General features: G+C 40.6%; 1 protein-coding gene across 2 annotated transcripts in view; it reads right to left on the bottom strand.

The window, feature by feature from the left end:
- The window catches only part of CTTNBP2 (cortactin binding protein 2), a 206,261-nt gene that overhangs the window by 38,934 nt on the left and 143,130 nt on the right, over window positions 1-24,197 (bottom strand). For both annotated transcript variants that reach the window (XM_077265000.1, XM_077265002.1), the window contains exons 9-14: window positions 18,748-18,865; window positions 16,788-17,060; window positions 8,204-8,299; window positions 6,315-6,394; window positions 1,100-1,186; window positions 918-1,017 (exon numbers count right to left, since the gene is read on the bottom strand). In XM_077265000.1, the coding sequence (XP_077121115.1) occupies window positions 918-1,017; window positions 1,100-1,186; window positions 6,315-6,394; window positions 8,204-8,299; window positions 16,788-17,060; window positions 18,748-18,865 (754 nt within the window). The remainder of the gene's footprint in view (window positions 1-917; window positions 1,018-1,099; window positions 1,187-6,314; window positions 6,395-8,203; window positions 8,300-16,787; window positions 17,061-18,747; window positions 18,866-24,197) is intronic.

The raw sequence follows: 24,197 nt of genomic DNA, 5'->3' as shown, positions 1-24,197 counted from the left end.
TTGTATGGCCAGCAAAATGGTTTTGAGAGTACATGTATATTGCTACAATGCACTATCATCTACTAATCTTTTGGGTTCAACAATCATTGATCAGCAGAATGGACAAAACAGCTGTACAAACCAAGTCAATGTTTTTCAGGTAGGACAGTGCATCTACACAAACGACTAGGTCTGGCCTTATGAAGTGACTGAGCTGCGTTACTGAGTACAGCCGAAATTATGGATGGTTATTCCATAATTACCGTATGTATTCATGGTAAACCACTACAAGTTAAAACACACTCTAATAACGTTGTAAACTATACACTGCATGCTACCACCATACTGTGTACAGTAGATGAGGATTAGGTGTGCGTCAGGCATCTGTTAATGAGTGTCTCGTGGGACTGGGGTACAGAGTGTGGCACATGTAGTACTGCACAACCATTTTTAAGCCCTTAGTCATATCCACTGGATACACAGTAGGGGTATAAATATAGTGGGTGTAGGGCTTGAAATTCACACCAGGTCCAAATAGTCTAGGAGGCACAAATGGTCCCTTTGGGTCAAACGAGACCAGTATTATTAAAGGACCTGTGATAGCTGGGGGTCCCAATGGAGATTTAGCATTGGGGTCCAAGAACTTCAAGTAACGCCACTGAAAATACAAAGAAGTGTATTGAGTAGATGAGATTCCTGTTTAGGCACTGTAGCAGATCCAAGGCCAAGGCATAGATTTGGTAACAGAACAAAGCGTACCGCACAGATACAATAAAATAACTAAGATTAGGTAACCATGGTAAAACATCCAGACCACACCATTCCTGGTCTGCAGCAGTAATAAAAAACACATGCAATAAAACAAAATGATGACATATGCATACCTATGCATGCTATACAAAATAATTATTAACCATTTTATCCCATGAGATGCTTACCTGAATTGATGAATATGTCTACAAGTTGCTGTTTCGATAACTCAGACTCCACCTCAACTTTAACAATATCACAGCTAAATCCAGTAGCCTCTTCTTTGTGCTGTTATGAAAAGATGCCATTTGTCAGCCGTCTAGACTTATTCATATGCATCCATACTTAGCAACCAGCCAAAGCGTACTACCTTAATGCAGCATGACAACTGATCCACTATATATTCCTGCAGGCTTCCCTCTGGACCTTGAAAGATAATATTGTGATATTGTTCAACCTGCAATACAATGTAACCATTAGTAAGCTTCATACTCACGCGAATTATAGAAATAATGATGTTCCAATTGACAAGGCTAAATAGATATAAATATGTATATATATATATATATACAGTATATATACAGTATATATATATATATATATATATATATATATATATACACATCTCTACCTGCACACACAAATATTCTGTAAACATTATATACCGTACATAAATACGTAGAGAGGTGAGGTACACTGCACACATTTTGACCTGTATGCGAGTCCATCTGCCATCTTTTTTTAGATGAGGCCTTAACTAAACAGGCTCAGATCCCTTTTTATTTAGGCCCGAAATTAACTGAGAAAGAATGGGGTCCAGGTACACTTTTGTTTTAATTAATAACAACCTCCGGTGGATACGGTACACAACCATCGGAGGATGTGTTCACACTTTGCGGCCGCATTGTTGTCTTTTGCCACAATTGTAGCATAAAAACCACCCAATCTGATGTCATTTTCCCAAAAACTGCAAAGCGGCTGCAAGGTGTGAATGGTGACTAAAAGCAAAAGTTTTGGCAACCATTCAAGATAGCCGCCAATCTTTCCAGAGTGGAAATTCACCCCAGATTGAAATGCCCAAATAAATTGCAAAAAAGCCAACAGCTCAGGCTGCAAAGGACTCAATTAGAATGTTAAATGTTTAAGTGCATGACTGAATAATTAAAAAAAAAGACTGAACAAGTATGGTTTGCTTGGAAGGGTTACCAGGAGAATGTTGCTGCTTTCTAAAAACAATTTGGCAGCAAGGCTAGTTTGCAAAGTTGCATCTGAAGATTTCTAGAACAATGTTCTATGGACAGATAAGAACAAAGTGGAGACATCTGGGTCACAATGTCAACTAAACACAACAAAGCCATTGAATTTATATTGCTAGACAAGGCTGGAATATAATTTGGCATCATGATATAGTTGACATTTTAAGAATGGTACATCTGTATCTAATTATACAGTCTTGGCTGAAAGTGTTAGCACCCTTGAAATTGCTCCAGAAACTGAAGTATTTCTCCAAGAAAATTATTGCAATTATACATTTTGTTATACACATATTTGTTTTTTGTGTGTTGTTCTTATACACAGAAAGGAAATAGAGAAACAAAGGCAAATTGGACATCATTTCACACATAACCCCCCAAATGGGCTGTGTGCCAATAAGGACATTAATTGGCATGTAGTATATACTATTGGCCAGATATTCGGACCAGCAGGACAAACATAACGCAGGAAACACCCCCAATATGGGTGGATGACAAACTCACATTCAGTGGCCAGTGTCAGGCAGCTGCTACAAAGGCAAATAAAATAATGGGATGCATTAAAAGAGGCATAGATGCTCATGAGGAGAACATAATTTTACCTCTATACAAGTCACTAGTGCGACCACACTTAGAATACTGTGCACAGTTCTGGTCTCCGGTGTGTAAGAAAGACATAGCTGAACTGGAGCGGGTGCAGAGAAGAGCGACCAAGGTTATTAGAGGACTGGGGGGTCTGCAATACCAAGATAGGTTATTACACTTGGGGCTATTTAGTTTGGAAAAACGAAGGCTAAGGGGTGATCTTATTACAATGTATAAATATATGAGGGGACAGTACAAAGACCTTTCTGATGATCTTTTTAATCATAGACCGGTGGCAGGGACAAGGGGGCATCCTCTACGTCTGGAGGAAAGAAGGTTTAAGCATAATAACAGATGCGGATTCTTTACTGTAAGAGCAGTGAGACTATGGAACTCTCTGCCGTATGATGTTGTAATGAGTGATTCATTACTTAAATTTAAGAGGGGACTGGATACCTTTCTGGAAAAGTATAATGTTACAGGGTATATACACTAGATTCCTTGATAGGGCGTTGATCCAGGGAACTAGTCTGATTGCCGTATGTGGAGTCGGGAAGGAATTTTTTTCCCCAAGGTGGAGCTTACTCTTTGCCACATGGTTTTTTTTTGCCTTCCCCTGGATCAACATGTTAGGGCATGTTAGGCTATGGGTTGAACTAAATGGACTTAAAGTCTTCCTTCAACCTTAATAACTATGTAACTATGTAATACGTACAAACAGAACACCAGCATTTTTCAGATTTTCAACAATATCCTACAATAATATATCTTTTAAATGATGTTGGAACCTCAAGGGTGGCCTACTAATTTTGTTGTTGTTCTTGTCTAATTATCATTGGATTATACAGTAAATATATTTAATAAATATATATTTTAGAGAGTACATTTTTGATGGTTTCTCTGTAGATTATATGCAATAGTTATACTTTTCCTTGGCGATTCCCTTTATAGTCCGGAGGCAGCTTCCTGTGATGGAGGAGAATGTTGACACAGCATCCTTCCCAATCACAGAGATAGTTGCCTGATACTGATTTATGTGATTGGTGCAGAGCAGGAGAGGAAGCTTAAGCTTACTGAGACTTGAACAGAGGCTGCACAAGCTGAGCAGCTGAATGACCTTTCACCCGAATAATTAAAGGATCTTTCAGGTCATGTGATCAGGTCCTTGAGTTAATTGTGTGGTCCTTGGGCTGCTCAGCTTGTGCAGCCTCCGTTGAGGTCCCGATCAGGAACAGCAAGATGTGGTGATGTACAGTGTTGTTTGTGTGTCAGAGATGGGTGCACGTAACTGTAGAACTCATCCGTATAATATACTTATCTTAATGAGCCCTTAAAGAGAAATTTTTCTTCTAGCACTTAACACTTACCAATTTAATCACTGAGAGCAGACAGAGTTGATTGCAGGTTTCTTTATACTTATATGTTGATGTATTTGGTCTACGAGACCTACTCACACAGTAAATACACATCGGAAAAATGTGACATTTTCTGTGGAATCTCTAGAAGTCTTAGACAGAACCATGGGTTTCTGGCATGGATTTGCAGTTTCAATTGCTGCCAGTCCACATACCGTATATACTCAAGTATAAGCCGAGATTTTCAGCACACTTTTTTGGGCTGAAAGTCCCCCTCTCGGCTTATACTCGAGTCATACCCAGGGGCCGGCAGGGGAGGGGGAGCTGTCTAATAATACTCACCTACTTCTGGCGCGGTCCCTGCTTCCTGGCGCTGCAGTTTCTTCCTGTAGTGAGCGGTCACATGGTACCGCTCATTACAGTAATGAATATGCGGCTCCACCTCCCATAGGGGTGGAGCCGCATATTCATTACTGTAATGAGCGGTAACGGTGACCGCTCAGTACAGGAAGAAAATGCGGCGCCGGGGAACAGACGTGAAGGGACCTCGCCGGGAGCAGGTGAGTATGACGGGGGCAGTGAGCGATATTCACCTGGTCCTCGTTCCACCGTCGGCGCCACTGTGTCTTCCGCAGTGACGCTCAGGTCAGAGGGCGCAGTGACGCAATTAGTGCGCGCCGCCCTCTTCCTGAACGTCGGTGCACCTCGCCGGGAGCAGGTGAGTATGACGGGGGCAGTGCGCGATATTCACCTGGTCCTCGTTCCACCGTCGGCGCCACTGTGTCTTCCGCAGTGACGCTCAGGTCAGAGGGCGCAGTGACGCAATTAGTGCGCGCCGCCCTCTTCCTGAACGTCGGTGCAGAGGATGGGAAGACACAGCGGTTGTCAGCGGTGGAACGGGGAGCAGGTGACTATAGCAAGTGCCGGGGGCCCGAGAGGTATGTATTTTTTTTTAATCGCAGCAACAGCATATGGGGCAAATATCTGTATGGAGCATCTTATGTGGCCATGTGCAGCATGATATGGGGGAAAATATCTGTATGGGGCCATGTGCAGCATGATATGGGGGTAATTATCTGTATGGGGCATCTATATGGGGCCATGTGCAGCATGATATGGGGGTAATTATCTGTATGGAGCATCTTATGGGGCCATGTGCAGCATGATATGGGGGCAAATATCTGTATGGGGCATCTGTATGGGGCCATGTGCAGCATGATATGGGGACAAATATCTGTATGGGGCATCTGTATGGGGCCATGTGCAGCATTATATGGGGCCATGTGCATGATATGAGGGCAAATATCTGTATGGAGCATCTTATGGGGCCATAATCAGCATTTGTGGAGCATTATACAGAGCAAATGTCTGTATGGATCATCTTATGGGGTCATAATCAGCATTTGTGCAGCATTCTATGGGGCATATTTTAATATGGAGCATCTTATGGAGCCCATCATATACTGTATGGAGCATTATATGGGGCTCCTGACTCAATATGGATATTCAAAAACACTTAAACTACTGATGTCTCAATTAATTTTACTTTTATTGGTATCTGTTTTTATATTTTTGAAATTTACCAGTAGCTGCTGCATTTTCCACCCTAGGCTTATACTCGAGTCATTAAGTTTTCCCAGTTTTTTGTGGCAAAATTAGGGGGGGGTCGGCTTATACTCGGGTCGGCTTATACTCGAGTATATACGGTACGTATTCTGTGTATGTATATGTGCATGTAGCAGAGCTGTGTGTCTATATATGCATATGTAGCATAAATGTGTTTGACTATATGTGCATGTAGTAGAGCTGTGTATGTACATGGGCATATGTAGCAGCAGAGCTGTGTGTGTATAATACACACTGAAGGGAGATACTAACAATAGATTTATTACTTTTCTATTCTGCCCTAGTACATTAAAATTTGTGATAATGACCCCTCCACTTTACACCACCAGGGAAGTTTTAATTATTAGAAAAAATATTTTCCTATTTCCTGCCGTCTAATCCTGGGGTGCATCTTATTGTACGGTGCCTGGTATAGTCTGAAAAATACAAGACATATACAATTGTGAGCCCTCGCGGGCAGGGTCCTCTCCTCCTTCACCAGTTGTGACTTGTATTAAGATTATTGTACTTGTTATTATTATGTATACCCCTCCTCACATGTAAAGCGCCATGGAATAAATGGCGCCATAATAATAAATAATAATAATAAAGTCTCTGCACATCACCTGCTTATGGAGACTCAATATGAATAGCCCTTTGCCCAATAGTTCTCATGGCCAATGAAAGTCCCAGCGAAGCAGACAAATAAGGTACTGATGGCACATGATAGAAAAATAATTGTCAAATCAGTAAGATACTATGTGCCACTTCAAATATTAAAACCTACCAAACGGAGGAAATTTTGCAATGTCTGGAGTGGGATCATCGATGCATAAGCCACACTATTAAGACATCCAACTTTTGGACCTGGGATGATAAAAATAACATATTAAATACTATCGCAATTAAATATAAAACACAAAATTATTACAAAGAAGCCAGCAGAAAGCAGTTTTATTTAAATGGTGAAATTACTGCTAACCAAACAGATCATGTTCTATAAATTGAAAAAAAAGACACAGGTTCATCATGTTGAGCCTTTCACCACCAGTTATACCTTCTCTATCACTAGATTATTTATAACCTACAATGTCATTTGTTAGGAGAAAAGCATCCATCTTTTGTAAGGTCCTTGAAAGAAATGAATCATGTGCCATTATATTGACCACAAATGAATTTACATATAAATGAGATCGCCTTTGAGGACTAGTTTTACTAAGCTGAACAAGTCCAACTTTTCTAACCTCTCATTAAAGAGATCTCTTTCCTCCCATGTAATTAGCCTGCCTGTGAACGGACTAGCATTCCTATATCCTTTTCAAAATGTGGTGCCCAAAACTGGATCCCAGTTTATAACTTTACGAGTACAAAACCAGAAACTGATTTCTTGTCTTAAAAAGATGAATACTGCAAAGGATTCTGCATGTAGTCGTGCTCTGAAGAGCATCAGATCTGGGCGCCATTACTTATCTTTTCTCCAGCACACACATTTTACAGCAGCATGCAGAGAATGTATTTACTCCCACTAGTCCATGCCCCCAAGGGTGCTAACTAATCTCCCTATCTCAGGCATCCATAAATCTGTACCTGCTAGAAAGGTCAGTCTACCTATCAGTTCATGGTTATAGAAGGCAATTAGTGATCGAGCATACAAATAAAGGAGAGCTGCTACAGAGGGGATTTGTCTAGGCAACAATTTCCACAATTGGATGTGTATAAATAAAATGTTCCTGTGCTGAGATAATCTTATAACTGTGGAAAGGTGGCCATGCATGCACAAAACTGCTTTATTGCAACAACGATAAAAGTGCCCCATTCCGCTGATTTGTGCGGACCCAGTGATCAGACCCCACCGATAAATAAGATGTCACCTATAATATGGACACGTGACAACATTTTTTCATCAGACAACCCTTTTAAAGATAAAAAGCAGACAGAAATAAGGTGCTAAGGAAAAGGACCCCTATTTGTACAGATCCACTGGTGCAGAATGTCATAAAATAGAGAATGTGATAATAATGTTTTAAAAAAAGATGTAAAATGTTTGTCATATTAGGGGGGACAGCATGGGACATTATGATAATTATCATTCTGAAACTGGGGCACAGACTCATTGTAATCAGCACATATTTCCTATAGATTTTTTATTTTGCTGATATTTGGTATCTCTGAAAGCTTTCACTTTGTCCTAAATGCATGCTAGCATGTCTTGTGTCTCACGGGAATATCAGAGTCTCAGCTGAATTATTTCTCGGAGCTTCATTCTGAAGCACTGACACATGAATTGCTCCCGGGCACAATTTCTCTCACGCAGCACTATTTCACCTGTACAGCTTGCAGAGAACCGCATCTCCATATTTATATGCCGCAGCACTGCTCCAATGGGCAGATGTCTCAGCAATACAGATGAGCAAGATATCGACCCATCATCAGATCCTTCTTCTGGCCCAAAGTTACATTGTGTGTAGCTGTCGTCACAACCTGAATTTGGAGTGTTAGCTCGGTGTGACTAATGGCATACATTACCCTAAAGAAATACTGACGGGATAGCCAACGCAGAGGGTAGGAGTACAATGAAGTAGAACAGAAATCCGTCTGTGTGGTGAGCCTTACCTGCTCTTATATCTCACATCGCTACAAATGCATCTATAACAAAGGACCAAGAACATCCCTTACCTGGCATGAACACTGTTACTTGATCCACCCTGCTCATTCTGAGAAATTCCCATGGTGACTGGAGGAAAATTTGACCAACAGACCAGGTAGAATTTCCTGAAAGCAAAATGCAATAAACAGTCAATATTTTTTGGAAGAAAATTGTTGAAAACTAGAGCAAGCTGAAAACTATGAATTTAAATTTTTTTTTAAGTTTTTTTTTTTTTATTATTATTACACAGTATTTTTTTGCCTAAAAAATAAAATAACCTTAATTACCCCCTGCCTTCCCCGGTCTTTGGTTAAATGATCACTGAGGTGCCATATTGGCAATCATTGGGCTCTGTAATCTAAACTCACATTTAGTGGCCAGTGTCAGGCAGCTGCTACAAAGGCAAATAAAATAATGGGATGCATTAAAAGAGGCATAGATGCTCATGAGGAGAACATAATTTTACCTCTATACAAGTCACTAGTTCGACCACACTTAGAATACTGTGCACTGTTCTGGTCTCCGGTGTATAAGAAAGACATAGCGGAATTAGAGCGGGTGCAGAGAAGAGCGACCAAGGTTATTAGAGGACTGGGGGGTCTGCAATACCAAGATAGGTTATTACACTTGGGGCTATTTAGTTTGGAAAAACGAAGGCTAAGGGGTGATCTTATTTTAATGTATAAATATATGAGGGGACAGTACAAAGACCTTTCTGATGATCTTTTTAATCATAGACCTGAGACAGGGACAAGGGGGCATCCTCTACGTCTGGAGGAAAGAAGGTTTATTTTAAGCGTGTCTGCAGTGTGATTCCTATAAGTGTGTCCTAGAAGTGTGTAGATTAATTTAGAATTAAAACCAGAAGGATGTATGCAGACTGTGCCCTGCTATCTGCGACCATCGCACTCTAACCAGCATGCCTATTCTTCCTACAGGTATGTTCATGCACACAGCTCTCCAGCCTGCTCTCCTGCCCTGTCTGTCTATGAAGTGCACATAGTACATCACCCAACTTTCCACACAGACTTTCCTCTGCTCCTAGCATTCACATGGTATCTTCATGTACCCAGCTTTCCAGCCTTGTCTGTCTATGAAGAGCACATAGTACATCACCCATCTTTCCACACAAGACTTTCCTCTGCTCCTAGCACTCACATGGTATGTTCATGAACCCAGCTCTCCAGCCTGCTCTCCTGCTGTCTGTCTATGAAGAGCACATAGTACATCACCCATCTTTCCACACAAGACTTTCCTCTGCTCCTAGCACTCACATGGTATGTTCATGAACCCAGCTCTCCAGCCTGCTCTCCTGCTGTCTGTCTATGAAGTGCACATAGTACATCACCCAGCTTTGCACACAGACTTTCCTCTGCTCCTAGCATCCACATGGTATGTTCAGCCACCCAGCTCTCCTGCTGTCTGTCTATGAAGTGCACACAGTACATCACCCAACTTTCCACACAGACTTTCCTCTGCTCCTAGCATCCACATGGTATGCCTTTCAGCCAACCCCAGCTTTACCCCACCCGTGTTATTTATGACATTGTTTACTCTGGCTTGATTGTATGCATCTGGTCCACCCTTAATTCTCTGACCATGATGAGCAGAGACCACTCCTCTCTGCTTCACACCTGAATGCACTTAGTTGGACATATATTGCATAGCACAAGTCTGCATTGACTTTAGCCTGCAGTGTGATTCCTATAAGTGTGTCCTAGAAGTGTGTAGATTAGTTTAGAATTAAAACCAGAATTGAACCAGAAGGGAACTGAAGGTAACTGGCAAGTCACTGTAAACAATGTTTCTGTTTATTTTCATTTTCACCCCTATAATCCTTCACTTTCTACTAACTCCCCTAATCCCAACACCTAGTAAACAACTGTTTATCTCTTCCTCAAACCTCCCCATCCATCTCACCTCCTCCTCAGAACTGTTCCTCAACATACAATCCTCTGTCTCAAAGCACAGACAGACCCGTCATGCCCTCTCCTGCTCCCACCTGCTAACACTTTTTCTGCTCCTTCTCACAGCTGGTGATATCTCTCCAAATCCTGGTCCTCCTCACCACATTCCCACAGTCAGTTCTACCTCCCATCCACGCTCTATCACAAATTTCCGTAACCTCTCTAACCTTATGCCCATTCGCCCGGCCCTCGCTTCCCCAGTCCCACTAACAGGAGCTCTGTGGAACGCTCGCTCTGTCTGCAACAAGCTTTTTAACATCCATGATCTTTTTATTACTCACAAACATTCCTTCCTCGCCATCACTGAAACCTGGCTCACCCCTTCTGACACAGCCTCCCCTGCTGCACTCTCTTACGGTGGCTTCCACCTTTCTCACCCCACCCTGCCCCAGCAGCAAGCATGGTGGAGGAGCTGGTTTTCTCCAGTCAGATAACTGCTCCTTCACCCCAATCCCACTGCCACCCTCTGTTACCCTCCCTTCCTTTGAGGTGCACTCTGTGCGCATCTACTCCCCCTCCAACTGGCTGTCATTTATCACCCCCAGGACCAACCACCACCTTCTTTGACCACTTCACCACCTGGCTACTTCATTTCCTGTCTGCGGACATCCCCACTATCATCATGGGCGACTACCAACATCCCCATTGACATTTCCCTCACAGCTGCCACTAAACTTCTATCTCTCACTTCCTCCTTCGGCCTCACTCAATGGTCTCCTGCAGCCACTCACAAAGATGGTCACACACTGGACCTCATCTTCACCTGCCTCTGCTCCCTGTCGAAACTCTCTAACTCACCTCTTCCTCTTTCTGACCACAATCTACTCACATTCTCTTCCCTCTCCACACCTTGTCTACAATTCCCACCCCACAAACTTGCACACCCTCGCAGAAATCTTAAACACCTTGATCTACATTCACTCTCTGAATCCGTCCTCCCTCTCACAGACATAAATTCCTTACACGATGCAGATGACGCTGCCGCTCTATATAACACCACAATAGCTACAGCTTTGGAATCTCTTGTCCCTCTCACACATACCAAAGCTCGCAAAATCAACAGACAGCCCTGGCACACCAGCCTGACCAAAGAACTGAGGAGAGCTTCCAGGGCTGCTGAGCGGAGATGGAAAAGATCCCACTCCAACGAGCACTTTATCGCATTCAAACAGTCCCTCACTACTTCCAAGACCACACTCGCCCCAGCAAGACAAACCTACTTCTCATCTCTCATATCCTCCCTGTCTCACAACCCTAAACAGTTATTCAACATCTTCAACTCTCTCCTCCGTTCCCCAGCACCTCCTCCCTCCCCACTCATCTCAGCTGAAGACTTTGCCTCATTTTTCAAGCAGAAGATTGAGAACATCAGAGACAGTTTTAGTCGACAACCCCCAGAGCCCTTCCTCCCAACTACCCAGCCCTCCACCTCCAAAACCAACTTCTCCACCATTACAGAAGATCGACTCTCCACTCTACTCTCAAGATCGCATCTCACCACCTGTGCACTTGACCCGATCCTTTCCCACTTCATCCCAAACCACGCCACAGTCTTCATCCCAACTCTAACCCATCTCTTCAACCTATCACTAACAACTGGTGTTTTCCCCTCAAGCTTTAAACATGCCTCAATCACACCTATCCTCAAAAAGCCCTCTTGACCCATCCTCTGTATCTAGCTATCGCCCTATATCACTTCTCCCCTATGCCTCAAAACTACTGGAACAACACGTCCATCTTGAACTGTCCTCCCATCTATTATTATTATTATTATTATTGTTTATTTATATAGCACCATTAATTCCATGGTGCTGTACATGAGAAGGGGTTACATCAAAATACAAATATCACTTACAGTAAACAAAACTAACAATGACAGACTGGTACAGCGGGAAGAGGACCCTGCCCTTGCGGGCTTACAATCTACAGACTACAATCTATCTTCCTGCTCCCTCTTCAACCGCTCACAATCAGGCTTCTGGTCACACCACTCCACTGAAACTGCCTTAACTAAGGTCACCAATGACCTATTAACCGCCAAGAGCAAGCGACACTACTCTATCCTCCTCCTCCTGGACCTGTCCTCTGCCTTTGACACAGTGGTCCATTCCCTATTACTACAGACCCTCTCATCCCTTGGCATCACAGACTTGGCCCTATCCTGGATCTTGTCATACCTAACTGACCGAACATTCAGCGTCTCCCATTCACACACCACCTCCTCACCTCGCCCCCTATCTGTCGGAGTCCTGCAAGGTTCAGTTCTAGGGCCAATGCTCTTCTCCATTTACACTTTTGGCCTGGGACAGCTCATAGAATCTCACGGTTTTCAGTATCATCTCTATGCTGATGACACACAGATCTATATCTCTGGACCAGATATCACCACCCTACTAACCAGAATCCCTCAATGTCTGTCCGCTATTTCGTCCTTCTCTGCTAGATTTCTAAAACTTAACATTGACAAAACAGAATTCATTGTCTTTCCCCCATCTCATGTGACCCCCCCCCCCCAACGAACCTATCCATTACAGTAAACGGCTGCCCACTCTCCCCAGTCCCACAAGCTTGCTGCCTCGGGGTAATCCTTGACACTGATCTCTCCTTCAAACCGCATATCCAAGCCCTTTCCATTTCCTGCTGCCTTCAACTCAAAAATATTTCATGGATCCGTACATTCCTAAACGAAGAATCTACAAAAACCCTAGTCCATGCCCTCATCATCTCCCGCCTCGACTACTGTAACCTCCCGCTCTGTGGCCTCCCCTCTAACACTCTCGCAGCCCTCCAATCTATTCTAAACTCAGCTGCCCGGCTAATCCACCAGTCCCCCCGCTGTTCCCCGTCCTCTCCCCTCTGTCAATCCCTTCACTGGCTCCCCATTACCCAGAGACTCCAGTACAAAAGCCTAACCATGACATACAAGGCCATCCACAACCTGTGTCCTCCATACATCTGTGACCTCGTCTCCCGGTACTTACCTGCACGCAACGTCCGATCCTCACAAGATCTCCTTCTCTACTCCCCTCTTATCTCCTCTTCCCACAATCGCATACAATATTTCTCTCGCGCATCACCCCTACTCTGGAACTCTCTACCACAACATATCAGACTTTCACCTGCCATCGTAACCTTCAAAAAGAACCTGAAGACCTACCTCTTCCGGCAAGCCTACAACCTGCAGTAACCACCGATCGACCAAACCACTGCAAGATCAGCTCTATCCTCACCTACTGTATCCTCACCCATCCCTTGTAGATTGTGAGCCCTCGTGGACAGGGTCCTCACTCCTCCTGTACCAGCTGTGACTTGTATTGTTTAAGATTATTGTACTTGTTTTTATTATGTATACCTCTCCACATGTAAAGCGCCATGGAATAAATGGCGCTATAATAATAAATAATAATAACAGACGCGGATTCTTTACTGAAAGCAGTGAGACTATGGAACTCTCTGCCGTGTGATGTTGTAATGAGTGATTCATTACTTAAATTTAAGAGGGGACTGGATGCCTTTCTTGAAAAGTATAATGTTACAGGGTATATATATTAGATTCCTTGTTAGGGTGTTGATCCAGGGAACTAGTCTGATTGCCGTATGTGGAGTCGGGAAGGAATTTTTTTCCCTAGTGTGGAGCTTACTCTTTGCCACATGGGTTTTTTTTTTTGCCTTCCTCTGGATCAACATGTTAGAGCATGTAGGTTAGCATGTAGGACCTATGGGTTGGACTAGATGGACTTAAAGTCTTCCTTCAACCTTAATAACTATGTTACTATGTCTTGTGCCTTCTATAATCTAAATAACCGCTGAGCCCAGTGATTGGCGGCAGTGGAGTGACCGATTATCATTTTTCGGCAGAGCAAGCCTGTGCACTAAATAAATGTATTTACTCATTTTTGCAAGTTGGCTTGGATGGCTGTAACTAGTTATTAAACTGTCTTTCCTGCATTATTAAATACTGCATATCTTTATATGTGCTGCTTGTAATCTACATTCCCTTTGATGCCCAAGCTGAAATGTAAGGGCACCAGGCTCTGTCCAAGAAGTGTGCAAAACCTAAACACAAGAATCCCTAAAATATAGCTTTTATTGAAAAACAATTAAAAGGTCTCTTATCATTAATGATCAAAAATAAAGAACAACAACAAGTTGTGTACCTGTTAGGTCCTAGGGAGGTGCTGCACTTTGCCCTACCTGGCAGTGGGGGTTGGCACCCTAATTTACTGCGGTAGGCGCCCCCACTCGACGTGGACTTACCCTCAAAAATCCCTAGAATTCCCTAAATTCGGGAATCCTAAATAAGTCCTAAAGAATCCCTATAGGGAAAATACTACCTAACAGTGGGGGTAGGCTCCCTAATGTGAAGCGGTAGGTGCCCCCACTCAGCGTCGACTAACCCTAGGGTCCCTAAAAAATCCCTAAAATGGGGATTGAAAGATAAAGAAATGTCCCAGTACACCCCAACACCCAAAAAAGACAAACAAAAGAACCAAAAAGAAAAAACAAAAAAAATATTAATATATAAAATAATGAAAAAATATCTCAGATCTTATGTAAATACAAAAGACTAAATTATATACCGGGCATCTGTAAATAGAACAGAGTATGACCCGCAAAAAATATTAAAGACAGGTGAATGGGATGCAATAACATAAATATTGTCCAAAATGAAACATATTTAGCTCCCAGGGTAAAGGAGTGGGTAAAAAGAGGATGCCATAATGCTACAATGTATGTGAATGGTCACCTATAATCACAAAACATGAGCCTACACAGACCACCATCTTTATGGTAAAAGGATACAGTCATCCAACCCACCCTCAAGATAATAGGGTACTATAACTATCAACACTACCGGTTAGAGTATTACCTCCTAAAACCCAAAGGAAACATAACTATATGGAAAAAAGCGCTTAGCCAATATTCAGTATCGATAACCTTAGGCAGGTGCTCAGGATATACATATGGAGCAATAAGCATTACAATTACTGTTGAAATGCATAATGCAATAAAATACGTTAAAAAAACCCACAAGCATGGGGCTCCCAGAAAAACAGCGTTTCCTGTATTGGGACACAATCATCCCCGTTATCACATCAATAATACCGTCCCCCCAGCATTAATACTCATCTGTAGGTTTGTAGTAAATCTGTAGTATTGTATCCAAGAAACCTGAAGACACCACTGGATAAGTTCAAATGACACATCAAGCGCTGAACAGCAATTTCCCCACACAATGCCTGACGGGTTTCCCCCCCATGGATATAACGGAGGTTCATCAGGGGTTCAGTAGCCGCACATAATGAGCTTCCATTCCATGGGACATTTCTTTATCTTTCTATCCCCATTTTAGGGACCCTAGGGTTAGTCGACGCTGAGTGGGGGCACCTACCGCTTCACATTAGGGTGCCTACCCCCACCGTTAGGTAGTATTTTCCCTATAGGGATTCTTTAGGACTTTTTTAGGATTCCGGAATTTAGGGAATTCTAGGGATTTTTGAGGGTAAGTCCACGTCGAGTGGGGGCGCCTACCGCAGTAAATTAGGGTGCCAACCCCCACTGCCAGGTAGGGCAAAGTGCAGCGCCTCCCTAGGACCTAACAGGTACACAACTTGTTGTTCTTTATTTTTGATCATTAATGATAAGAGACCTTTTAATTGTTTTTCAATAAAAGCTATATTTTAGGGATTCTTGTTTTGTTTAGGTTTTGCATAGTTTTCTAGGATTCCAAAAAATCTCTTTTGCGGTTTGTTTTTTCTATCCAAGAAGAAAAGGTCCGCTTCACCTCTGGACAAAAATGATATAAATGTAAACTACACTCTCCACTTTTAGAGCTGAAACAAATGACAAGTTTCCATTTTTTATATTGACTTCGCTCACCGTTAATCTAGGTGCAAACAACGTGTAAACAGCATGGTTGTACATCAACATTAAATACAGAAACTAGAATTGTAGAATCTCCTGCACTAGTCGGTCACTTGTATTCTTCATGATGGTACTTGTTTTTTATTATGTATACCTCTTTTCACATGTACAGCACCATGGAATAAATGGCGCTATAATAATAATAATAATAATAATAATAATAATAATAATAATAATATAAGACTTTACTTATCACTAACTGGAGTAGATTTCTTACACTGGCGCATGGCAGCTGTAATATGAGCCAATTCAGTAATAGGCACATGCCTCTTAATGGGGTTGTCTTACCTTATTAAATATGTATTATTGCAAAATGCTTGTATAAATATGTCTGCAATGTAAGCCTTATTAAAATCCTTTCCATTCTAACTGAGGGATTTTTAATTCTATAATTTACTGTTCATTCCCAAAGTTACCAGCTACATCTGCAATCTTTGAGAGGTGGCCGGTTTCTTAGGTAAAGAGCATGTGTTTGCAAGCTCTATGAAAAGACTGTATAATATTGGATAATATATAAATATATCTTTTTAAATGCTGTTTTTACCAACAAGAACGAAACTGTCACAATCATTATTGTGTCTGTCCCAGCTCTAATTGATTATAGTAATGCATCATATCCATTAGAGACAAATATTAATACATTGATGAAAAAGAAACACTTAAGTATGAAACAATGGAAGTACATCCATGAAGACCATGTATCTTACAAGAATCTCAGTACCTAGCTTGAATGACAGGTCTGTGATTGCCCCAAGTCCAAGGTTGGATTCTGCAGAGTTATTAAATGTCATGGCTTCTTGACTTTCCCATCCATCAGACATAATAACACTTAAATGGTTCAATACAGCCTGAGTTACAGCCGCTGAAAAATCATCCCATGTTGTTTGTCTGAGAACACGAAGATAGCAGATGCCCTCACTCTCAAAATCACTTGGGCTATCGCTTATGTGAATATTATCATCCAGAAAAATCTTAACAGGGATCCGAAGTCCATCTGCAAATAAATTTACATCCATTGCAGTCACTGGCGAGTGATAATTCAATGATTCAGAAACAATCAATTTTATCTATTTGTAGATGTCCAGATCAGAGATGATATGATTTTTAAAGGCGTACACTACATATACACATACTGTACATATATATTATATACACACAGACACATATATACACATGCATATACAGTGGGGGGGAATAAGTATTTGATCCCTTGGTGATTTTGTAAGTTTGCTTACTGACAAAGACATGAACAGTCTATCATTTTAACGGTAGGTTAATTTTAACATTGAGAGATAGAATATCAAATATAAAATTATAGACTGTTCATGTCTTTGTCAGTGGTCAAACTTACAAAATCACAAAGGGATAAAATACTTATTTCTCCCACTGTACACACACACACGCCAAGTTTCTTTCTCTGCCATCAGCACAATGCCAATCCACCCTTAAACTGAACAGATGAACAAAGTGAAGCTGTTTGGTTGCTATGGAACAAATGCCCAACAACTATAGCATTTTTAAATGGGTAACCAGGTAACAAGTCACAAGGCACCAATTGTGTGCTTACTAAGGCAAAACTGGTAATTGGCTTGGGTTGGAAGTAACAAGTGAGGAATGATTTAAAGGTAACCTCTCATCAGAAAATGACTATTTAATTCAAGTTTTCATGTTCCATATATATATTTTAATGTTAGCAATTTTGTTTATAACAATCTTTATTAAAAAATAAAAAAATAAATAAATCTTGCAATTTTCACTCTGTCCACTGGGGCTATTCTAGAGTCATCTTTCCTGATTTTTCAGGAAATCCACATGTACAGTACATGAGCAACAATAGACTGACTTACACCCTACCTTTTGTATTGAATTATGTGTTATGTGCCCTGTCGTGCATCATTTTCGGGCGTAGTAGACAGAATGTTCGCACTGCCGGCACTATTACAGTCTGTGGCCTCGTTGGCGTATACACAATCCCGTTTGCGGGGGGTTCGAATGTAAGCCCGAACGGCGCAACCAAAAGGATGCCTGAATGCAGTGTGAAATCCTTAGGATCAGCGTGATCCTTAGGATCAATGGAAGTCCTGGAATTAGTATTGGTTCACCAACCATTAAGTGTACGCTGTGAAATCACAGATATAGCACACAAATTTTTGACTATAAGGTAGTACTGTAGTAGTATTAGGTATATATATATATATATATATATATATATATATATATATATATATATATATATATATACACACACACACACACATACACACACACTATTATAAGGTAGTACTGTATATTATACACTACTGTGATCGTAAGTACTTTATTTTTTATTTTTTAAAAGACAAAAGTATGATATAGGAGATACCTTTATTGGGTAACTACCGTACATATCATACCAATATAACAGATGTAAAAGTCTGCACAACTTTAAAAATCTGAACTAATATGGGCAGATGCAGAAGAAGATGCCCTGATTACTTAGTAATAGAATTCTAAAAAGAAATTATTATATTGCTTAGGTTTCCTCTTGCTTCTTCTGAAGATGAATAGATGGAACATGATAATCTTTCTTCCTAGACTATAATAGGATTATGTGATAAGACTTTCCGACTATGTGCGATCTATGCAGCTTAAATGTTGAGCCACCAGAATACCACGATAAATAAAGAACAAAGTTCACTCACTAAGATTCTCCAGGAGCTGTTTGCAGTCATCGGTTGCCACATCATGCACTGTCCGGTTACACTTATCTTTCCTATCTGGCTCCAGACCAGAGTGACTGCATAGGATTTCCAAGCAATCCTGGACAGAACAGATTAGTTTGAGGAGGATTAGGGAGAAAATATCAGCTGCAGATCAGCTCGTCAATACATAACACAAGTTCTGTTACGGTTTTAAATATACAGTAGTTACCAATGGTGGAAAACACCAGTGTGGCAGTCAAAAAAGCCCTGAGAAACTCTTGTTCGACTCTTGTTGTGTAGCCACTGGGACCTCTCCTGCCTGTAGAGCAGCTCTCATCAGTCACCTTCTGATTGGCAATGAATGCCATTTCCAAAAGGAAGTTGGAGGGTTCACCTAATATTGGTCATGACGGATTATCCGGTCATCAGGATTTTATACCTCAAACTAGAAGGCATGTATAAACCAAAACTGGATCAAAAAACCCATACTACATAACCAATAAATAATAAGTTTGATTCAGTTCACAAAACCAAGTATAGACCTATAAATAACTAATCAATGTCAAGAAATATGAAAAAACAAACAAAAAATATATATTTTTTATCCACAATAAACATAATTTTATTAAATTACACAAACATGATTGGCTAGAAAAAATAACACCGATTGACATAATACCCCCTGACTAAACTAATGTGAAACACGCGTCGGGATGCAGGGCAGTGCTGTCCGTCACTTTGGCATATTATGGCTTTGCTGTTGGGTAAGGGGTCTCTGCACTATTGCACTTTAATACTGTTTAGGGTTTATTGGTATCATTAATTGGCATTTGGCTATTGTTAGTTACTATTTGGCCATCTTCTGTGCGGTCTATGTATGTCAATCAGTGTTATTCCTTCTACCAATCAGGTTTTTGATTCCCTGAATGTACAGTATTTATTTTATGCAAGGTGACTTTCCTTCCTTGGATTATTGTTGTTTTTTCTATGCAATTCTGATAATTTGTAATTTATTTATATTATGTCCAGAATGCCATACTGTGACTTAACTTTGACCACACTGTCCCTTTTTAGGGTCTTATGGGGTGACTTTATTGATTTTCTTCTGTGTTGGTAATTAATAAAATGATATTTATTGTAGATAAAAACCATTTTTTTATTTTTAATATTTTTTTTACTATGATTAGTTATTTATAAGCCTATGAAAGGCATCTATGTACATGTACTTTAATGCTGATTAAATGCTTACCTTGTTTGTAGAAAGCTGTTCTGACATTTTAGAGAAATCCTATGCTGAAACTGTATGCTAATGACTTGCAAGTGCGGTGGTGTTGGAGAATGCACTCATAGCTCTCCTGTCTTTCCTTATTCCCTACACCTTGCCTGCCTCCTGTCTCTGACTGACCGGTCACTCTTATATTAGTGACCTGCTTTCCCTACAGAGAGCTCTTAATCTTAACAACACAATCAGTGCCTGAGGCGGGTTGGGCACCATGGTGGCTCAGTGGTTAGCACTGTTACTTAGCTTGGGGTCCTGGGTTCAAATCCCACCAAGGACAACATCTGCAAGGAGTTCATATGTTGGATTTACATTGAGAGCCCCAGTGATGCTGGTGACTCTTAAGCACTTCGAAATATGATGGTGCTATATAAATAATAATAATAATAATAATAATAATAATAATAATAATAATAATAAACAAGTCAGGTTCAGATCAACTCACTGGATCTTGTGACATTATCAGGACCTTATTGTGCATACTCCAACACTGATTGCACTGCCGAGAGATCTTGGTAGGTCACTGAAATAAGACTGATCAGAGACAGGAGGTAGGCAGGGAATAAGTAGAGAGGCAGAATAGCTGCAAGTGCATTATCTAACCCTGCTGCACTTGCAGCTCATTAACATATCATTCAATGCTCATATGTGTATAGGCCACTATAGAGTCATAATTTATTTATAAAGAATAAAAAGGTAGATTGGTTGTGGTCTGACTAATAGCACCCCCACTGATAACCAGAACTGAAGGTCCCTAATCACCAGTGTGAAGAGAGGACTGGTCAAACTTGTTCACTATTGCTTCATTGTTTATGAAACTGATGAAGATAGTCAAGTGCAGTGCTCTGCTCTCTCCAGCAGTTCCAAGGATGCTGAATGGCAAGTGCAACTGTATGCAATGGCTAACAATAAATGTCACACTTTAACATTAAATATACTACTGCCTTCTTCCCTTTTCCACCATAATAATTTTGATTTACTGTTAGAAATGCCAATCAAAGAGACACAGACGTTGTTCTTAGTGACCATTTCATTTCTGCAACATAACACTGCTGGAAACGCAGCAGTCACTACTGAAATAATACTATACTATATACAGTATATATATATATATATATATATATATATATATATATATATATATATACATATACACACACACATACATACACATGTACATGTACATATATATATCTATATATTGCAATAGTTGAATGTGTGTGAAAGGGAATGGGTCATCAGAAATTTCTGCTTTTTTGGTCTTGTTATAGATCAGGATTTTAAGCCAAAAATATATTTTTTTTAAAATTGACAATATTTTCCATAACGCCAAATCAAAAAATAATTAAATCTTGCAATGTTCATTGTGGCCATTTGGACTATTTTAGACAACTTTCTGCTTTGGGAAACTCATATGTACATTAGCAGGAAAAGACTGATTCAGACTATCTTTTGTCATTAAATAGGGAGATGGAGGAAGGTCAGCTGTGACTACTGTGAATAGTGGATCCTGCATTATCAGCTGTGTATAGGTGTTCGCTTCATTGCATTTATGCCACTGGTGATAATGAGCCAGCTAAAAATTCCTCCTCTAAGAAAAGGAAATACAAGTCTAAAAAAGTCTGAGTGGCCAATGTGAAAATTGTAAGATCATCTTTATTATTGTTTTTTATATTACAGATTGTGATATGAAAAATTCTTTAAAAAAAGTTAAATAAAAAACATTTAAAAACACAAAAAAAATGATTTAAACTAAAAGTCATTTTCTAATGACTTCTGCTTTAATAGTCAAATGCTGGGCAACTGCTTTACCTCTACATTTAACCATTAAAAACAACCCATAACCAATGACGCATTTAGCTTCTAAAATAAAATGCTATTTAGTAAAGCGAAGGAGAATTCAAGAAAATCTCTGAAGACTACACCACAGAGGGAGCCAATGACTAGCTGCATTCATTTATTGCCTTTGGCCAGAAAACATAAAATCTCTCCAGCAGAAGAAATCTATTATTCATACATGAACAGTGCTGAGGCAGATCATAAATAAAAAATCTTCAACAAGCTATCATTCATGCCTAAGATTCCTATTTAAAGGGGCAATTAAAAATACAATAAAATAAAGAAGAATAACTTTTTGTATTGTTTCACACACTAACTCTTATGCCCATTAAAGGGATGGATTTGCCCATGTATTAAATATTGCATCTGCCTGCTTGACTAATCAGATACATTATTATCCCTTAATTCAGAGGTGTCAAACTGCATTCCTCGAGGGCCGCCAACAGGTCATGTTTTCAGGATTTCCTTAGCATTCCACAAGGTACTGGAATCATTCTGTGAAGGTGATTAAATTATCACCTGTGCAATACAAGGAAATCCTGAAAACATGACCTGTTGGCGGCCCTCGAGGAATGCAGTTTGACACCTCTGCCTTAATTCTAGGCAACATATCATTTCTGCAAAACAATTATAAGGGGACAAAGATTTTAATGATTGATTTTTATTTTAGAGTGCAAGCAGCTGTACGTGCATTTCTCTGTTACTCCATTCAAAGCCAAGAGTAAATGGAATTACTGTGTGGGTAAGGAGAAGTTCCCCAAAATGTACTTCAGGAATTTATACTGTGATGACAACTGTTATGCTGGACTGTTGGGTTGTCGCCAGATAAAAGAAAATATCTAGTAGAAAAGAAATACATGGGTAACTAACAAAGAGACCATTACTGGCATGTATATGGCGGGCATGGCCAGTGCAGTAAACTTTCTGGCCAAGCGTGAATAGTACTCAGACACATAGCAGGTGGTGCTCTCCTGGTGACTCCACAGCTTCTCACCATGCAGCTTGGCTCCATCTCACAGTGAAAGAAAGGTCTGGGAAACAAGCTGAAAGCAGCTGGACACCCGCAGCAATATCATTTACTACTTTCCTTACAGTTAGAAACAGCACTGGGCATTTTATTTACCCATCATTTTATCTGTTCACCATCACTGCATTGTTGGCATTCTATGATGTACTTTGCTACTAATTTCTGTTTGCTAGAATAGTTCATTTTGCACTTTGTTTTTATCCTCCACTCCCTCAAAGAGCCATAACTTTTTTTGTTGTTGTTCATTTGTCTGTTGTGACAGTTCGAGCAGTAGTTGTGAATCTCACCATTCACATTACCCAATAAAGTACTTGTAAAAAAAATTTCAAGTGGGGTGAAATGGAAAAAAAAGGAACACCCCATTGCTTTTTTGGGGGTGGTTTGTTTTCAAGGCATTCATCATGAAATAAAAATTACACGCCAGCATGATTTTCTATTTTTGAGGGATTCCAGTTTACATACTTTTTTCAGATTTGTCTGCTTTCAAAAAATGTAGAAAAAAAAATTTGTTTGCGAAGGTATTCTCTCAGAAGCATAACTGTCATTTTTCCTTCAATGGAGTTGCATGATTTGTGTTTTGTGTGTGGTTAGCTAGTTTTATTGGTGACATTTTAGGGTAAATAAGACCTAATTAAGTACTGCTTTTATGCAATTCACAACTGCAGCTAAGCTGTCAGACAACAGGGACCGCAGCTAGCACCAATCACCGCGGTTAGAGGCAGGTGTCAGCAGTAGAACACAACTTCTGAGCCCATTCTATACATGCGCGCCCGACACGTATATGTGTGGCAGATGTCGGGAAGGGGCTAAGGTACTCAAGCTGGAAATTATTAATAGTGATGAGCGTGCGTGCTCAGGTAAGGTGTTATTCAATAATAGAAACAAAGGAGTGCTTAACGTGGTAGTAAATTAATATATAGAGCCTACTACCAAGAAGCCGGATGGGTGTAAAAATACATGGACAGTCTGAAAATTAGATCATAAACAAATAAAAGCACCACAAACCGACCAAGCAGTCCAATATAAAATAGTTTTATTTTATTAATATGTCATTCCAATAAAAGAAGAAGGCAAAGAGCCGTTGAGGAGGACGCCATCCAGGAGCCAGTGATTTACAGTCTCACTGTGAGTGACTTTCCTTAAGGTACCGTCACACTCAGCGACGCTGCGGCGATATAGACAACGAGCCGACCTAAACTAGATCGCTGGAGCGTCGCTGTTTAGGTTGCTGTAGAGAAGTCAAACACAGCAACTCCAGAACTATGCAGGAGCGATCCAGTGACGTAACGGCGACTCACTTCTCGT

This window comes from Ranitomeya variabilis, chromosome 5, assembly GCF_051348905.1.
Source record: "Ranitomeya variabilis isolate aRanVar5 chromosome 5, aRanVar5.hap1, whole genome shotgun sequence".
Classification (NCBI taxonomy): domain Eukaryota; kingdom Metazoa; phylum Chordata; class Amphibia; order Anura; family Dendrobatidae; genus Ranitomeya; species Ranitomeya variabilis.
This window is presented reverse-complemented; position numbering and strand designations above follow the sequence as displayed.